This window comes from Scophthalmus maximus, chromosome 7 (assembly GCF_022379125.1).
Source record: "Scophthalmus maximus strain ysfricsl-2021 chromosome 7, ASM2237912v1, whole genome shotgun sequence".
Classification (NCBI taxonomy): domain Eukaryota; kingdom Metazoa; phylum Chordata; class Actinopteri; order Pleuronectiformes; family Scophthalmidae; genus Scophthalmus; species Scophthalmus maximus.
Genome location: NC_061521.1, coordinates 23,470,149 through 23,489,515, shown reverse-complemented (window position 1 = coordinate 23,489,515; position 19,367 = coordinate 23,470,149). Strand labels below are relative to the sequence as shown.

The window sequence follows — 19,367 nt, the reverse complement described above, 5'->3', positions numbered from 1 at the left end:
ATGGTGCGGAGGCAAAGTGAGAGACAGGGGAAACACCGACCTCATCGCAGACGTGAAGGGCAAAGAAGAGCACAAGCATGCCGGTGGAGGGGTAGCGCCCGTGATGCCGCGTCCAGTGGTCGTGGATGTATTTGAAGAACGCCGGGTTAAAGATCTGGACCTGGGAGATAAAAAAAAAAAAAGAACATACTTTTTAATAAATTTCACCGAGAATCAAAACCAAACTCCTACATGCAAAGAATCGCATTCTGCATATTCACGAGGTCCAGGCGGAACTAGGAAAGATTTCTGCCGAGTTTAAATTTGAATGCTCTCCGAGGGTTTTTTGGATTTTGCTCTGAAAGATTAAAAGCACTGTTAAACCAAATGAACAGCAGTTATGAATTTATCATCCACCTCCGGAAGGGGGGGGCGACGCTCAGTCCAAACAGAACAACAACAAGGGCTTCCACGCTGCCGGGAGCTCTCGCAGTGGAGGAGGAACTCTTTATTCGTGATGCTTATTTTGGGCTTTTATTAAAAAACGTCAGGTGAAGACGTTTCCCGGAGACGCCACAGGCAGCGCGGGGGATTGATTTGAGTTTATTTATTGTCATGGATTAGAGAGCGAGCCGAGATTACTTAAAAACAAGGGGAAGGTTTATAATCTGAACTGTAATCCTTCATCAACGATGGGGAGGGGGCGACGGTATAATTGCAGGGGGTGTGTGTGTGTGTGTGTGTGTGTGTGTGTGTGTGTGGCTACTTATATGTGCGTGTTTGTATATAACAGTGTGAGTGTGTGACAATGGCCAAAAGTAATAGAAGAAAATTCCCACCTTGTCTTTATCCACGCGGAGGAACTGCTTCACTGGAGCGTAGGTACTGAGAGAGAGAGAGAGAGAAGAGAGAGAAGAGAGAGAGAGAGAAGAGAGAGAGAGAGAAGAGAGAGAAGAGAGAGAGAGAGAGAAGAGAGAGAGAGAGAGAGAAGAGAGAGAGAGAGAAGAGAGAGAGAGAAGAGAGAGAGAGAAGAGAGAGAGAGAGAAGAGAGAGAGAGAAGAGAGAGAGAGAAGAGAGAGAGAGAGAAGAGAGAGAGAGAGAAATTGATTAAACATATTCAATCATCACTCAAAGTGATTGCTGCAGCAATGAATTCTGGATGATTGACAGCCGACAGATTGTTCCAACTCGGTGATTCTCTGACTCCTCAACACCTTTTCTGTGTGTGTGTGTGTGTGTGTGTGTGTGTGTGTGTGTGTGTGTGTGTGTGTGTGTGTGTGTGTGTGTGTGTGCTATATACTCTCAAACACTCAGAACCGTTTTCTTAGCGTCTGCATGTGCGTTCTCACGCGTTAATCCGGTGTTCACTCATCTCCTGTGTCTCATGTGGCTTATGCGTGAGTGCGTGTCGGCCTCCTTACAACCGGATCTGGCCCGTCGACAGGGCGCTGGTGATCCACACGAGATCCAGAGTCTTGAAGGGGACCAGCACGAAGCTGACGTTGGCCGCCAGGTTCTTGGCGCTCTCCGGGTACATGAAGTGGTGCGTGGTGTGGCTGCCCGCGTCCTCCTCGTAGCCCACCGTGGGGGCCAGGTTTATCCTGGGAGCAGACAAGAGTAAACTGCATGAGAGATGTGTGTGTGTACAGTGTGTGTGTGTGTGTGTGTACGCTGTGTGTGTGTGTGTGTGTGGCACACTCATAGGTCACACGTTGTTATCTGCTGAGGCTGGGCAACGAAGTGATGGGAGAAAAAAAAAATCCCACAGTAACGGTGATAGACTGATATGAATAATGAGTGATTTTCTGATAAATGTATCTGTCGACATGTCGAGTCGACACAATGGGGTAATAAAAAAATGCTGCGTAAAAAAACATGCTGGAAATGTTAAAAAATAAGTGACTGAGTCGTAGATTTTCTGCACAAAGGGAGGAAATTGCAGCGGAGAGAGGTCACACAGCGCCGGCGATTTGGAAATGATTCGGATTTTCTAACAGTGGATAAACAGCGGAGCAATTTCTGCTGCGAGATGTTGTCGGCGACCTTTGTTCGACAGAACTCAACAAACCTTCCATCCCGACATCTCTACAGAGAAGAAGGGGGAAACTGCTCGGAGCAGCGAGCTCGCAAATAATCCTGGTGTGGGAACAGTTCAGCGCCTCAGCTGCAGTCATTCAATATTATTATCATTATTATTAATATGTGCCTCAGAACATGCAGCTCTCTGAGTGATGTTTATTAATGAACTATGTTGGCTGCAGAGAGGATCAAGTTGCTGATTCAATTTACAAAATAGTTTGAGATCATAACAAACCTTTTATTTGATTTATTTTACTTTGATTCACTCCTACACTGAATATACTCAATGAGTTTTAATATCAAACGGTGCCCTAGCGAATGAATTCCCTGTTCCCTGGTCTTGAATGTGCATTTTGTCAATTATTCATAATAATCAATATGGGGAAGATTATATTATATAATATATCGATTTTATTATTTATTATAGATTATTTTTGGTCGTATCGCCCATTTAATTAATTTATACCTAAAATGTAAAAAATATAAACCTTATATAAATAAGAATACAAGAAAAAAGACAAACAAACAAACAAAAACATCATCAGTCATATTAAATCCCAGTGAAAGAAATTATTTTGTGCTTCAACAATAAACTCTGTGATCAGCGTGCGAGCTCAACCATCGGCCACCAGTGATACATAATCATCCCTTCATGGAGCTGATACGACAAAAGACATCTTTACCTACAGTATGTACACAATATCTGAATATGAATTCATGCTTCTGTCTACACTGCCAACATCTTTAAAACTCACAAACAAACACGTTTGTTTGGCCTTCAGGGTCAAAGTCAGAGACGATGAACTGTTGCCTTCAACCTATCGTAAGAGAAAAACAGAGAACAGACTCTCAGTTTCCTCCTGTGTTTCTTCTTCTTGCGCTGTGTCGTCTCCCTGCTGCCTCGGGGACGAGTCGTATGTTTGTACATACACCGCACTATCATTATTCTCTACTTGTTTACAACTCGACCTCTCAGCTGTCGGCGGGCTGCCGACGCTTTTTGCTGTATTTACTGTGGCTGTGACTCAGGAGTCTGGAGGAGTGCGCCGCTGTCTGCGTAAACAGGACGGCGCGCCTGAAAATAATGGCCGCCGAGTGCGGCCACGCGGGTGCCGGCGAACAAAGCGGCTTCTTGTGAGGCAGCAGACAAACACACAGACACACAGACAGACAGACAGACAGACAGACAGACACACAGACACACAGACAGACAGACAGACAGACAGACAGACAGGAGGGAGGGAGGGCGGAGGAGAGTGGGACTGAAAAATCAAACCACAGCGATGAGGGAGATGGGGAGTGTGGGGGGGTGGGGGGGGGGGGGCGCCCACACAGGTCTCCTGGCGGTGCAACGCTAATGGATGCTAATGTCTTAAGCACACAAAACACTAGTCGTCCCTCCCGAGGCTTTTCACAGCAGCAGCAGCACGGGGCCTCAACATATACACACAAACACTACACTGATAAACATATAGCTGGTGTGTGTGTGTGTGTGTGTGTGTGTGTGTGTGTGTGTTCATGCAGACTGACAATAATCACGCTCTGTGATCCATCACTGCTGCACGACAACGGCCGGGGGACTCAAGGATTTATGTGCTGCCCGCCCCTCGCGCACACACACACACACACACACACACACACTTGATGATGATGATGATGTAACTTTAATGACACACTGTGCACTGTGATGGTATTGTCCTCTCCTCAGATGAACTCGCTTTCCCCCCACCTTCTCTCCCTCCACCTTCTCTCCCCCCACCTTCTCTCCCCCCACCTTCTCCACCTTCTCTCCCCCCACCTTCTGTCCCTCCACCTTCTCTCCCCCCACCTTCTCTCCCTCCACCTTCTCTCCCCCCACCTTCTGTCCCTCCACCTTCTCTCCCTCCACCTTCTGTCCCTCCACCTTCTCTCCCCCCACCTTCTCTCCCTCCACCTTCTCTCCCCCCACCTTCTGTCCCTCCACCTTCTCTCCCTCCACCTTCTCTCCCCCCACCTTCTGTCCCTCCACCTTCTCTCCCTCCACCTTCTCTCCCCCCACCTTCTCTCCCCCCACCTTCTCTCCCTCCACCTTCTCTCCCTCCACCTTCTCTCCCTCCACCTTCTCTCCCCCCACCTTCTCTCCCTCCACCTTCTCTCCCCCCACCTTCTGTCCCTCCACCTTCTCTCCCTCCACCTTCTCTCCCCCCACCTTCTGTCCCTCCACCTTCTCTCCCTCCACCTTCTCTCCCCCCACCTTCTCTCCCCCCACCTTCTCTCCCTCCACCTTCTCTCCCCCCACCTTCTCTCCCTCCACCTTCTCTCCCTCCACCTTCTCTCCCTCCACCTTCTTTCCCCCCACCTTCTCTCCCTCCACCTTCTCTCCCTCCACCTTCTCTCCCCCCACCTTCTCTCCCTCCACCTTCTCTCCCTCCACCTTCTCTCCCTCCACCTTCTTTCCCCCCACCTTCTCTCCCCCACCTTCTCTCCCTCCACCTTCTCTCCCTCCACCTTCTTTCCCCCCACCTTCTCTCCCTCCACCTTCTCTCCCTCCACCTTCTCTCCCCTCCACCTTCTCTCCCTCCACCTTCTCTCCCCCCACCTTCTGTCCCTCCACCTTCTGTCCCCCCACCTTCTCTCCCCCCACCTTCTTTCCCCCCACCTTCTGTCCCTCCACCTTCTCTCCCCCCACCTTCTGTCCCTCCACCTTCTCTCCCCCCACCTTCTGTCCCTCCACCTTCTCTCCCCCCACCTTCTCTCCCAGTTTCAGCCGTCGTCTTGGCCTCGATCTCCTCTCACTGTTGGTTTGTTCTTTGCTCTGCGTCCCCCCCCCCCTACTCACCTCATGACGTAGTTGTGTCCGTCAATGGTCGGCCCGTATCCGGCCCCGCGGAGGTTTCCGGAGTTCCCCACCACGGCGCAGCGCAGGCAGCGGCCCGGGTCCCACGAGCCGTACGGCGACCTCCCGGGAATCACCTGCAGCGGACAGATTGGATTGGAGCCTCACGTGAGAATGAACCGGGACACTAGCACTGGAACTGGCAAGAGACGAAAAAAAGTAACCGAACCTGCCTCTGAACATATTTCCTGCTCTCAATACTGGGGTGAATTTTTTCACGACACCCTCAATGAAAAATCCATAAGCCCTCAGAGAGCCACACCGGGATATTTAAACACACCGCCTCATGAGAAGTCGGAATGTATATATACGGTATGTATATATAAAATAAAAGATATACAGATACATTAAACAGGAATGAGCCGGGTCAATCATAAACCTAATGTCCAATGAAAGTAAATCTGTTCCCCTCTTGCCTTTGCCCAAGAGAGAGAGAGCAAAGTAATGACTTGGCAGATTTTCTTTTTTTTTTTAAAGTACCACTGCAAGGGAAAGATGAATTAATAATAATGAAATACCTGGAACAGCCTCAGCAGCACCTGCTGGATGCTGTGGGGTTTGAACTGGGGCTGTAGCATCTAGAGAGAGAGAGAGAGAGAGAGGGAGGGAGGGAGAGGGATGAAGTACGGTTAGGATGTGCCCTTCTCCTCCGCAGACAAATTGGATCTGACAACAGACTTTAAATTTAGTTACGTTCTCTGAGCCCCATGTACGTGGGTGCGCATGCAATTGCCTGCATTCGTGTGCAAAAAATAAAGCAGGTGCCTGCGTGTGTGTGTGTGTGTAGGTAACAGCCATGTGTCAGACTGATGGGATGCGGTCGGGCTGGGTGAGCCTCGGTCAGAGAAGCAGAGGCATCGCTGTCTTCATGTCAAAAACAAGCTGAATTTAGGGAGAGAAAAAAACTGATGACGCTAAAAGGACGGGAAAGAAAACCCAACTTGCTTTTGTTTTGGGGTTCTTTTTGTTGGAATGCGTGTTCCTATGCATGTTCAAATTACACCAAAAACAGACAAGACTGGTGGAGTGTTTTGTTTTTTGTTCTTTATAACTCCGCCCGTCAGCAAACGACGGCAACAACAGACGAGACGTCCGAACGACCTTGAGGTCTAGATAACCTGAAGTGACAGCGGGGATGACGGGGAGCCTCTCCTGTCTGGAGGAGTGGAAGATGAACAGAACAAACAGAGGGGGGATAAAAAAAGAAGAAAGGCACGTGATGAAGGTAGGAGGAGGAGGAGGAGGAGGAGGAGGAGGAGGAGACACGACAGACACAGAAAAGACGTGAGTTAGTTTGAAAGGAGATGACAGCGGAGGTGATTCGTTTCCTTGAGGTATCAAACCAATAAAAGCCCAACGGACACAAGAACTCCGTGGTCCAGATTTTTTCTCTTTGACTTCTGGGAAAATGGCTTGAATGCGCCGATGAACATCTGCTGTTTCAGCACCTGTGACATCACCCTGGAGTTTTGCCCCAAGGGGCCATCTTGTGCGGTCCTTTGGCAACCAGTCGTAGAATTGTGGGTGTGGTCCGACTGAGAGCTCGTCCACCCCGCAGCACACCTGCGACCGTGCGCCGATGGGATGGTACCAGCTGTCAATCATCCACGCCCCAGTGTACACGGTACTCTGTCGTCTATTTTTGCTCTAAATCGACAATCACAATTTACAAAATGAACATCGTGATTTCAGGGGTGTAGCACCAAATTCTGGGCCCCATGCATAAGCAGTCTCTGTGGGCCCCCCGCAGCTATGATGCTGATTCATTCATGGTAGTGTGTGTGTGTGTGTGTTCTAATAGTAACGAGCTAACTCCTACTGTATTCAGGTGGTAAAAGTTACAGTTAGCAGCTCCAGGCTCATCTTCTCATAGACTTCTTTAGAAACTGACTTATTTTTTCTACAACCAGTGGAGTCGCCCTCTGCTGGTGATTCCAGAGCCCACAGGATTCAGGTACTTCCGCATTTGACTTCCTTTTCCGGCCCGAGTGACTACGTCCAGTCAATGGTTTCCTCTCAAAAGACAACCTCATTAAAGTGGATATTAAGTAGATGCAGTAAAATATACTTGGGTTGTGAAAAGCAAAAAATGAAGCAGTTAAAATTATATGATTCTTTTCGAAAATTCCAACCCTTTCAAGTGAAATTAAAAATATTTACGCACATTTAAACAAACGGTATGTTCCTTTATGTGTTAAACCTGCAGTGTTCCTAACTTGATGTGGTTTTCTTACATTTTAAACGATTAAACTACAGCATTCTGTGAAGCGATTCCTTTAGACTGTAGATTGACAGAGTCATTGTTTGTTTCTTCCCTTCTCACTTCCCAGTCAGGATCAATACAAATAAACAGCTCGTCTGCTTCGTCTATTCAATTTAATGTGCAGTGTGGTTTTTTGTTTTGATGCCTCGGGCGACAGCCGCGGGCCGGAGGCGTTGTGTTTTTTCGGGATGTTGGTTCGGTCAGTCTGTCACTTTCCTGTGGAATGTGAAATGTCAGGAGACGCCTCATGGGAATTTCTTAAAATGTGTGATTCAAAGGTCAAGGTCAATGTGACCTTACAAACCCCTTGGACTAAAAAAATTGACCAGATTCTCCAATAAACATCAATAACAATAGGGTGAAAAGATGGAAGTAATGACTTTTTACATTTATGTTCAAAGGTCAACTTCGCTGTGACGTCATCATGTTCTGTCCCCGACTCTTAGAATGTTTATGTCGAGTAAAAACAACAACAACAACAACAACAACAACAACAACAACACGCACGCAAAAACAAAAACCTTGTTCCAATTTGAGCATCTGCCAAACCAAACAGGCGAACGTGCGTCCACGCATGTAAAAAGACAGAAAGCACCTGCAACCTCATAAACAACTTCCCCCAAAACATTAATAAACCCTACCCACAACCCTAACCAGGATATTGGCAGCCGCTACACGACATGTTCCTATCTATAACCATATTTTCCTTTCTGCTGCCCTCCCCTCTCTCCCACGCAGCAATATTCATTTTTTTTCCCACTCCTTTGTCACCACTTCCTTTTCACCCACCGTCGGCCTTAATTCGCTTTTTCTTCCCCGAACGCAGATCTCATTCGTTTGCATTTTCCTGTTCTACCTACATCCTCTCTCCGGCACTCTCCCCTTGCCCTCATGTCTAATTCCTTCTCTTTAATTTCCCTTGCTCCCTTCTTTGTTTCCCTCCTCCTCCTCCAGTCTCTCTTCATCTCCTCCATCTCTCTGGGACGCCCGTACTCCTCGCAGCTCATCAGTGCTTATTTGAGAACACTAAATAGTGCCCTAAAACTTCCCATTACCACCTCTCGCTTCCTTCCTTTCCATCCTGACAGATCCCCCTATCCTTTGCCTTCGTCTGTCTCTGACTCCCCTGCATGACACCAGCTTGGCACGCTGCACCGCTGTTGTTCAGGGGATACTAATGATGCTTTTTGGCAGCTGTGCCAATACCGTCTCGCTCCCTTCCTTCCTTCCTCTCAGTCGTCCTCTGCCTCCTACAGTACTAGCTTCCTGACGGCCACTTTCAGGTAAATGCAACTTTTCATTTGGAACAATATTTCACACAACAACCGCTGCTGCTTCAGGAGTCGTCTGCAGCAGCTTGTCGTGTCCATCCACCGGCGTGTCCGTCCATCAATCATCTTTACTGCTTAACCTCTGAGGGGTTGCAGGAGGGGCTGATGCCAGGGGTTCATCCCCGGACAGGTCGCCAGTTATAACGCATATAAGAAGAAACAACCATATATTCTCACACTCACACCTACGGGTCTCAAACTAACCTAACCTGCATGTCTCTGGACTGCGGGAGGAAGCTGGAGAAACCGAAAGAGGGTTTTAGCATATATATATATTAAGTAAGACACTAGTTAAGTTTTAATTTGACAACTTGATTCATTTAATTATTGATTTTGTAACTTGTGCTTGTGTTGGAATTTGCTTTATGCACAAAATTGGTGAGGATTTTTTGTGCTTGGAAGCGAATGTCCAATGACCTCATTTTGTTCAGTCTCAAATCTCAATATCATGCAAATTGGATTTCCTAAAAAAGTCACCTACAGTGAAACATCGGACGCTAATTCAAAAAAAAGTGGCGGCTGATTGAGCGTAAGAAAAATAAAATATAATTTGGAGTTTTGCAAATCGTTCATTAAAATGCTAATGCTTGGTTATTTCCACTCCTCGGGCAGGAGTCCACAATAACACAACAGATTTGATCGTGGAGCATATGCTCAATCATGCATACTTATTTTTCCTTTCTTAAAAACATTGGTTGATTGGACTCCATACTAAAAGCAAATCGACCTCGATGCGGGGGGGGGGGGGGGGGGGGGGGGGGGGACAAAGCAGAAATGTTGTTGTTTTTAGCAATTTTGTTGACTTCCTCAAAATTGAATCACTTTAGACTGAAGAATTTCGTTCACCAGAGAAAAAAGAAACTAAGTGACAGGGGAGCACTCAGACATCTACCTTTCACCGTGATTCAGGAAACAACCACTTATTCGTATTCCCGACAACAAAAACTTCCCCCTTAACTTTTATATTCTGTACCTCGTGCAAACATTGGATCGAAAAACTTAAACCGCTTTCAGACGTGCACTTGCAACCATAGACTGTGTACAAAAAAAAAGGACGTAGCCACCGTGTCCGGAGAATGAACCCGGCGATTTAGTGTCTGTATTCTCTGGAATCACCAGCAGAGGGCGACTCCACATGGTTGTTTCTGTAGAAGTCTACGAGAAAATGACTCTTTTATTACTTTTATTACGTTTATGGTTCAATCTCTAGTTTCAAGTCTTCTCCAATACAACGTGATGTTCATTTTGTTCTATAGTTTGTTTTGTTGTCGGTTCCATATTCTTCACTTCTTCCCTTTTTCTTTTCCTATTTCTTTTTCTTTACCTTCGCCTGGCTTGAAACTGAAAGTTTTATTCCCTCTCCTCTCCACAGGGAGGCGCCAAGTGGTGGCTCGGTGAACTCGGTGGGTATCACGCCCGCCGTATAGATAGATGTCAGGACAAGGACGTATTCCTCTTCTTCGTCTCCAGGAAGCTTTGCAGTGTTTGCCACGTGTCCTTTGAGTGACCTTCAATGAAAGTAGCAGTTTCCTAAAGAACTGACGCGAAGGTTATGGGATAATCTCATTTGTTTAAATAATAAAATACGATGAAGTAAGCATTTTCCGATAATTATAATTTAAAATATTTAATATATATACTTTATAGAGCTAAAGGACAGATTGATAATTAGTTTGGGGTGAGATATTGTGAGGTTAACTAAATCCCCCTTTTTCTCATGTCATCACTCCCATTTACCATCTTCCATGTTCCCACTCTCTTTGCCTTGTCCAATATTTGATCTTCCCCCATTCATTCCCTCCCTCTACCCGTTCCTCGTCTCTTTTCTTCCTCTCATTTATTTCTCTCCTCCCTTTTGCTGTGAGACCTAATGACTTGGCAGCTGTTGGCCTGTGCTCGCAGTTTTCGCTCACATCGGAGCTGGACTGCTCTGAACCGGCCACTGAAGGACACCACGGATAACGCTGGAAACACACACACACACACACACACACACACACACACGCACAAAAAGACAAAGCTATTTTGGAGGAAGATAGTTGTCTGTTACTTTTCTGACGCACAGATCGGGGCGGGAGACAGACGCGCTAACCACGACGCTCAAACCCCTGAGTCGTAGCGCCTGTTGCTAGCACGTTGTCCGTCGCTAGCACATCGTCCGTCGCTAGCACGTCTGCAGCTAGCACATCTAGCACGTCGTCTGTCGCTAGCACGTCATATGCCACTAGCACGTCTGTCGCTAGCACGTCGTCTGTCGCTAGCACGTCGTCTGCCGCTAGCACGTCTGTCGCCAGTGGTCTGTCGCTAGCACGTCTGTCGCCAGTGGTCTGTCGCTAGCATGTCTGTCGCCAGTGGTCTGTCGCTAGCAAGTCTGTCGCTAGCACGTCTTCTGTCGCTAGCACGTCTGTTGCCAGTGGTCTTTCGCTCGCACGTCTGTTGCCAGTGGTCTGTCGCTAGCAAGTCTGTCGCTAGCACGTCTGTCGCTAGCACGTCTGTCGCTAGCACGTCTGTCGCTAGCACGTCTGTCGCGAGAACGTCTCTTAAGGTGTTGGGGAGTGATGTTTGGGAAGAAAAAATATATATAATTTTTCGGCTCAGAACCGACAGCTAGCTGGTCGTGAGGAAATATTTGCTGAATTTGAAAAATGAAAAATAAAGTGTATTGAATTGAAATCGCTTACTGCCCCTTTAATGTGAGGATTCCTTGATTAGGTCCCTCCCATCTCTCTCACACAGCATCGTGGAGGATGTAAGTAAATCCAGTTATTTGAACTTATCGCTCGGCCGCGCTGCAAAGCCCGGGTTCTAATTCTCAACAAATAACAGCTGCTGCCGTGTCCCAGCCTCTTGGATCCGAGTGTGCGATTGGCCCGTGAGGCCTCGGTTACACCGAGCATCTTGTTTGTTTGGGCCACAGCGGTTTCACGGAGGATTATGTGCCACGACTTATCCAGATGCGAACAAACAAGATACAACGCAGTGATTAGTGAGCTTTAGAGGTTCTGGTAAACATATTATTATTATTATTTTTTCTTTTTTTAAAGTCTTTGGACAGAGCCAGGCTGGTAGATTCCCCCTGTTTTCAGTTCTTTGCGTTGTGCTAAGCTCCCTGGCTCCGGGCCGTCTTCCTATATGACTCTCAGCCAGAAGACAAAAAAGTGTGTTTCCTTAAAATACACTTTTTATTTACTTTGCATCTCGAACCAGATATATCAGAACAGTTGGTTTAGAAAACAGATGTATACACGTGGGAGGAGTTCATTTGGGTTCCAGTCTTTTTTGTCTCATAGACAATAATGTGTGATTCACACAGTTGGACAACTTCCGTGCTTTGAATCGCCAGGCAACTCTGCTGGTTCACTCCACAGTTGCAAGAGATTTAGAAAGTGTGTTAGACAAAATATCCGGTACAAGCCTGTGTTCCCACGACCTAGAGCAAACTGCGATTCCCAGGGTGCATTTTTTCAAGAAACTGGGGTGGGAGCATGAAAAGAGTGAGAGGACGAGTGTAGAGGAAACACAATATGCAGCTTAAAATCAGTCAATTTTGGATGAATTCAGCGTCTCTGGTGCCATGTTTCGTTCTCAAAAACGCTTTGCTGTTGAATTTGTCTTCACTCCAGCTCTGACTCGTGCCTCTGACTGACTTCTTCTCTATAGCAACGGCGACTGAGGCTCATGGGTACAAATGATGAACTAATCATGATTTCTCAGACGAAGGTGAAACAATTAAAACTGCCGCTTGTCATCTTTGTCTTTCTATGTGATAGTGAGGATGTCATTTATATCATCTTGTACTTACCACCCACCAGTAGTAGACATCGGAGGGCAGCTGGATGTTGTCTCTGGTCCAAACCGGCGAGATGTCCGGATCGTAGTTCTCGTCGAACCAGTCCGACACGCCGGGGTCTCCGACGCAGCGCTTGCAGGCGCACGTCTTCTGCTGCGGGGCGTCGGGCGCCGACAGGCTGTGCGCGCCCGCGTAGCTGGGCACCAGCTTCACGCGCCTCGACTCCTCCCACCCGGGCGGCTCCAGGTAGTTGAAGCCGACGCCCCCGCGCAGCGACACGGAGAAGAAGAGCGAGGTGAGGAAGACGAGGACCAGCGAGCCGAGCAGGACCCAGATCCTGCGGGAGCATTTCACCCTGCCTCCTTTCTCCGCCCCGCCTCCTCCTCCTCCACCGGCGCTACCTCCGCCGACTCCCGCCGCGCCGGCCACCCCTCCGCTCAGCCACGGCCGGAGCTCGGCGAGTCTGGCCACTCCTCCCCTGGACGGGCCCCCGCCCCAGGAGCCCCAGCCCCAGCGCCTGTCCCGGTGCAGGCTGGAGGACGGGATGCGGCCCCCCCACGGCCATGCCCCCACCCCCCCTGGGCCTGCCACCGTCCCCAGCCCACTGCCTCCTCCTCCGCCTCTGTGCGACGCCCACCTGGGCCCGGTCGGCGCGGATGGGACGACCCCTCCCTGAGTTGTGACTCCGGACCACGAGATCACCCACGATGTCGAGACGAGTGGAAACACACACACACACACACACGCACGCACACACACACACACACACTCGCACGCTGGCTGAAGACAACGTGTCAGAGTCAATGTGTCTCGCAGTCAAGCTGTGCGTCCAGCGGCGCTCCGACGGCTTCTCGCTGGATTCTCTCACCCTCCGCTCTCCCACGCAGCAATGTGCTCGTCTCACACACAGCGATGTCTTGACACACACACACACACACACACACACACACACGCAGGAGTCTCGGCTGAATCACACTCAGCTGTAGCCCGACTGCTTCCAAAGTCCTTTGCTTACAATGTGAGATGATCTCTCCTTCGCCTCCGAGCACAAATCTTCCCACCTTTCTGTCATTTGTTCATTCCCTCCTTTTTTCCCACTTTTTTCACTTTCCCTTCTCTCCGGCTCTCTGTGTCTTGACGTCCACCTCCCTCCTTTTTTTCCTCCTTTTCCTTAACTGCAGTGTCCATCTCCAGTGAAATCCCGCGGATGAATGCAGCAGCAGCGGCGGCGGCGGCAGGCCCTTCTCGCTCTCTGTGCCATCTGTGTGAATGGTGAGCGTGACTCCGGTGCTCCGCGTTCCTCTCTTTTCCTTTCTCTCTCTCTCTCTCGTTGCACTGTGGCGACGTAACCGAAGAAAAGCTGGCAGACTAGTTGAGAGAGGCGGAAAGAGGGAGGGCAGAGGGGAGGAGGAGGAGGAGGAGGAGGAGCGGTGAAAGGGAGGAGGCTTGGCGTGAAGGCTGTTCCATCACATCTCTAACCATCCTCATCCAAAAAAAACAACACACCTCTCTTCTCCTCTCTCTTGCTTTTCCCTTTCGCCTGCTTGATTCTCGTCTTATTGCTCCTCTCCGTGCCTCTTTCTCTGCAGGTTCACCTCCCCTAGTCTCTTTTTTTTCTTCCTCAAGGTCTCTCTCCTTTCCTACTTTCACCCCTTTGAGGGCGCTGTGCCCTGTTTCACCGAGTCTCTGTGAGCTCGTTCGCCGGAGTTTCTTCAAACACACAAAGTTCTCCAAAGTCTGGATAAAAAAAGTTGCACGTCTCAGTGGTGGACGATGAAATCTTAATGGGGGAAAAAAAAAGAGGTTTTCATGATGCTCTTTCAATGGAAGCGCGGAGTTTCCCACAGTGTCGTCTTCTGATGTGGTTGCCCCCCCCAAAAAAAAAAAAAAAAATAATCAACAAGTCTTTTCACTGTTCGGTGAGATGAAGAAGAAGAAGAAGAAGAAGAAGAAAAAAAAAGGGAAAGAACAAGACAAGAGATTAAAGTGTGAAGAACTTTGAGAGAAGTAATCAAAGATTTTCAGAGCGATGGTTCATCTGGGGTCGAGGAGAAGTTAAAAGCAGCGGATGGGGGAAAAAAAAGGACAAAACCAATCAGCCCCGAAATCTCATCTTCTCTCCAGCTGGCTTTGAGAGGACGACGGGGGCGGGGGCGGGGGCGGCATCTGTCCTGCTGCCCAGTGTGTGTGTGTGTGTGTGTGTGTGTTTTATGCCTTTGAGGTACACGTATGGAGTCAAGCGAGGTTTGCACACAGTCTGCACTCATCTAATTGTGTTCTACAGCTGTGCCGGGTTGTTGTTAGAGGCCGGCGGGCGCAGGTTTCACGGGGGCTCGGTGGAGCTCGAGGTGACTGTTGCTTTAGCTCTAATCTGCTAAACTGCAATCCCCCCCGGGGTGTGGAGCGCCCGCAGTGCCCCCTGTCTGGCAGCTGTCTGCCGCGCCCATGTTCATCTCATGCCCAACAATCGCCGGCTTAACTCACCTGCGCACACGCACGCTGATGTACAGTAGGTTGCACTGCTGCGTCTGCCTCCCGGCGAAGTTATGAAGATGGATTATGTCATCGTCAAACGTCTGACCCCCTCGCCTGGTCTCCTGTTCCGTGGAACACCTGAAGACAAAGAGAGAGAGAGAGATAAAAGACAGGCTGTCACTAATCAATTATCAACATATGTTGTTCTACAAAAAAATGTTCAGCCTGTTTTTTTTTGGGCCCTCTTCTCCTTCCACATTTTTCAGACACGTCTTTTAAACATTGACACATCCTTTTATTTTTCTAATTCTCATTTCCTCTTCTCCGTCCCCCAGTCTAACTCAGCTCACCACCAGGGGGGCAGCTTTTCATCAAATATTTTGCCCCAAAAAATATTTTTCATCGCTTAACACATCGCTTAGTACACTTAAAGCCCCAGTGTGTAGTTTTTGTAATTTTCTGGCGGCATCTGGTGGTAAAGCTGCAAAAAAACGCTACCGACAGGGGACACTTTATGGCGGCGCACCGCTGATTCTATTTCCCGTTTCCGGCAGCGTCCGAAAATTCAACACCAATGCGACGTATTCTGGACCGTTTTTGTGCAACAACCATATTCAACGCGACGTAGCAAACATGGAGACTCACAAGGAGGTCGGGTCCACCTCATGGAACTATATTTAACTCAGTCAAAGTTGACGAAAAAACACTCTGATTATACATATATGAACACATAGCTTTGGACAATATATTCATTTTCTGTAAATAAGCTCTTCTAAATATTACACACTGTAGCTTTAAGTCTAATTTCTGTCTTGCATTTTGAGGCTACAGGTGTCGCAATCATTTTTCCTTTCCCTTTTTTTTTTTTTTGGTACAGTTACCATGGTTGCAGGTGTCTATTGCGAAGGTGTCAGTGTCACTGTTCAGTATAGTGCCGACTGACTCATCTCAGTAAATCCTGTTAGCGTCGCCAAAAAACGTTGTTCAACGCCAACCTATCATCGCTGCGGCTCCCCGTGATGTTGAAGTCAGAAGCTGGATTCACTCGCTCGTTTCATAAAACACTGTCCGTTTTCTGGCTGGAGGAGACGCTGTATCGTTGGATAACATCATGTGTCCGTGACATTTCTGAATCGAAGGAGGGAGGTTTTAGATGATTTTAGATGGTTGCTATCGACATTAAACCGATTCCTTTAAAGACGGACACTCAAAAAAAGTATTATATAAATCGCAATATGATTCATTTTTTTTTTATTTATTTAAGTGTTTCCTGTTGACAGTAGTTTAACAGGTCAAGTTGCCAAATCGTCTTCTGAACAACAAATCATTTGGAGGGATTTGGAGGAAATTGTCTTTCAGGATATTGTGTTTATGTGTCGATGAAAAATGTAATACAGAAAGATTTCATCGTCAAGTCGTCAGCAAACACTCCTCGTCCCAGTTTTCGTTGACACAATTAACACTGCTCACCACAAACTTTCTATTTTCCAGATTTCCAGCGACCTTTCACTCTGCTCTTTCACCTGCATCAGTTCTTTCTACACATTTTTTTCCACCTCAGCTCATTTGAGGTCTTTCAGACTTGTCCGAGGGATGCGAGGCGGACACGGAACACACGTTCTTGCTTTTTCCCTGTTTGTGTGTCTGTTGATTACATTTTAAAACGTCACTATGCTGAATTGGAAATGCTGAAGTAGACCAACAGGATACAGATTGAACAAGTCGGGCAGAATACTAAAACGAGGATGGGAACAGACCTCCAATACAAAGTGCTCTCAGATTTGGTATCTGACGTGTCTATTGTTTTTTGGAGCAGATGATCTTGTATCTTTTTCACATATTGTACCAAGCCCACTAGGAAATGCCATCGAGTATACTATACGAAATGCAAAGATCCGTGATTGAATAAGATTTGAAAAATCACAGTGAGAGATTTGTGGGGAACCCTTTAAGTCAATCAAAAGATTTTAACGGACCCACAGGTCTGAACCGGTGTCAGTCTGGTTCTGCTCTTTGTTAGTTAAGATCATGTCTATAAAACGGGGGGAAAAAAACTCAATAGCAGTTGAGAATGAGATGATTTGGACTTTCGAGTATACTTGCAACTATCTATGTTACCATTAGCCTTTTTAAAAGGACTGTTTTTAGGTATCTGATCATTTCTATGCAGATGATACTCTATGTTCTATTATCCTCACCTCAAAGGGATATAAAACGTGAGGATCTCAGAAATTTGACCAACCCTTAACGACTCGCCAAAAGCCTTGAGTTTTCCAGTTGTCTTAAAATTTTCAAAAATGGAATGAGAATAGAACAGAGGTCCTCGTTATAAGCCCTGAAAGAGCTCAAAATTCCGAAATTTGGGTCTTAATGTCCATATGCATTGAGAAGCTTGTGCGATCATTTCTGTCAGACATCTTACTAATTCATACTTTTGATTTAAATCACATTGGACCTACAAATGAGTTGTAAGTCAGGAAAAATATGAATAAGAAAGGCAGCAAGAAGCTGCAGTTGTTGTCTGAAGTGTTACTGTATCTACATTGCCAGAAAAATCCCAATTCGTTTCTCAATTGTGTGGATATGCTGTTTTTCTTTGTCTTATTTAATAGTAAAATAAATATTTTTTATTTGATTTTGGTGTTTCGATCACAGAAAACAAGGTATTTGATAGAACCATCTTGGACTTGAGGACATTTGGATGTGCAATTCGTCTCATCATCTCCCCCTTTCTTCGTCATAACAATGGAAAACCTTGTGTGAGTCCTGGAGAAACTAATTTGCCTGGGGGGAAAAAGCGCCATGAAGCCTTGGTAAAAAAAAAAATCGAATTATTTAGCTGTGTAGGAACGATTGTTTTCTTTCTCCTGTGTATGAGGATGTATTAACTAGTTACATTGTCAAGATAATCTGCCTTCTTGTTTTCTCACTGTGAACCATCCCACCCGTCCACACAAATGAACTATTATTTTTCATTCCTCTATTTTTGATGATTGCCATGGCAGCCAGGCGAGCGGCGCGGGGTTGTTACGGCAACACGAACCACAGAGTCCCCAACCTTGGCCCTCCTAATCAACACTGTAGAGAACTGAAACATTTCTTTTCTGTCCATGTTCTAATTTGTTAGTTTATAACAAGACTTTCCACGACAAGAGTTGCAAACGTTTACACCTTGAACCACAGTCCTACCTGTCCGTTTTAGTAACTTTGTGAAATGCACACAAACACAAATATGTATTCAGAGTCCCAGCTGCACATTTACAGTACCACCTTAAGCTGGTTTGTTTTTAACAACAGTTACACTCAGATTTTCTACAATGGCTTGTTGGCATTCCTTTGCGTTAGTTTATAAAAGCCAATGCATACAAATTAAGATGAGCATGAAGTGGCAACAGTTAATCGATTAGTAATCGAATACTAAATTAATTGCCAACCATTTTAATAATCGATTAATCGGTTCAAAATTCTGTGATTTCAGCTTCTTAAATATGAATATTTTATATTTTATTTACCTCCATGCCAGTTAACTAAATATATTCGGTGTGTGGACAAAACAAAACATCATCTTGGTGGTTTTGGGAAACACGATTGACATTTTTCACCATTTTATGCCATTTTATGGAGCAAAAACAACTTCTCCACTAATCAAGAAAATAATCGGCAAACCGCACGATTTCACGAACCATATCTTTGTCATGTTCAGCGCGTACTGTATAGTTTGCTTACTCGGAGCGAGGTTGTCATCGTTTACCATAGCGAAGGGGATTTTTATAAAAAAAAGGGTAACAGGGCCAGAAGTGGAAGAAGATAAAGAATGCCTCTGTCTCACCTGCAGCCTGCATCCGGTGAGTCGGCCAATCGGAGGCGACACCTTCCCACCTGTTATTACATTCATATACACCTTGGGAGCAGGTTTTTCGTTCATGTGAGTCAGTCACCACGTCCACATTCCTTTGGCCGTCAACTCTTTCTGCTCCAGGCAAACTTATTGTTATATTTCTGGATGTGTGTGGGGTTTTTTTTTAATGTGTGATGCCATTTGCATTTCTGCCAGCCTCCTTTCTATAACAATAGCTCTTAACAGGTGCTGGGGAATGTCAGTCTCTCTACCAACCAGCAGCCCCTCCTCTCTTTGTTGTGGAGGTGTGTGGTTGTCTAATGACTGAACGAACCAGCGACTAAGTCAAGTGCTTTCAGCCACTCGCAGATGGGCCACAGTGCACGTATGTGCTGGACAGTCCATACGGCAGCTTCGCTCCACATGACGTCACCTGCCGCAGCACGGCGAGCCAGCTCCGCCTTGCTATGACGGACACGGTAAACCTGAGAGTTCTGTTGTGAGGACAGTGAACAGGTACGGAAATAGTTACGCTCTCCGAATTTTAGACAAGGGCGCAGCATCCACAAGCGGAGAATGCACACGCACATATGGATGGCTTCACTCTCATACTCCAGACAGGCTAATATCTCCCTTTCAAACATTAGAACGAATATATAATTCTCACATGGGCCTCACGTGTTCCGGAAATGTTGGTTGGATATTAACTTTTGACACACACATATAGCCCTTCCAAG

The 19,367-nt window shown here is 46.9% G+C and overlaps 1 protein-coding gene across 1 annotated transcript in view; it reads right to left on the bottom strand.

Moving 5' to 3' along the window:
* The window catches only part of st3gal2 (ST3 beta-galactoside alpha-2,3-sialyltransferase 2), a 40,953-nt gene that overhangs the window by 5,668 nt on the left and 15,918 nt on the right, over window positions 1-19,367 (bottom strand). Inside the window, exons 2-7 of the mRNA XM_035642693.2 lie at window positions 12,330-13,126; window positions 5,452-5,511; window positions 4,877-5,010; window positions 1,401-1,580; window positions 819-864; window positions 41-160 (exon numbers count right to left, since the gene is read on the bottom strand). Coding sequence (XP_035498586.2) covers window positions 41-160; window positions 819-864; window positions 1,401-1,580; window positions 4,877-5,010; window positions 5,452-5,511; window positions 12,330-13,126 — 1,337 coding nt within the window. The remainder of the gene's footprint in view (window positions 1-40; window positions 161-818; window positions 865-1,400; window positions 1,581-4,876; window positions 5,011-5,451; window positions 5,512-12,329; window positions 13,127-19,367) is intronic.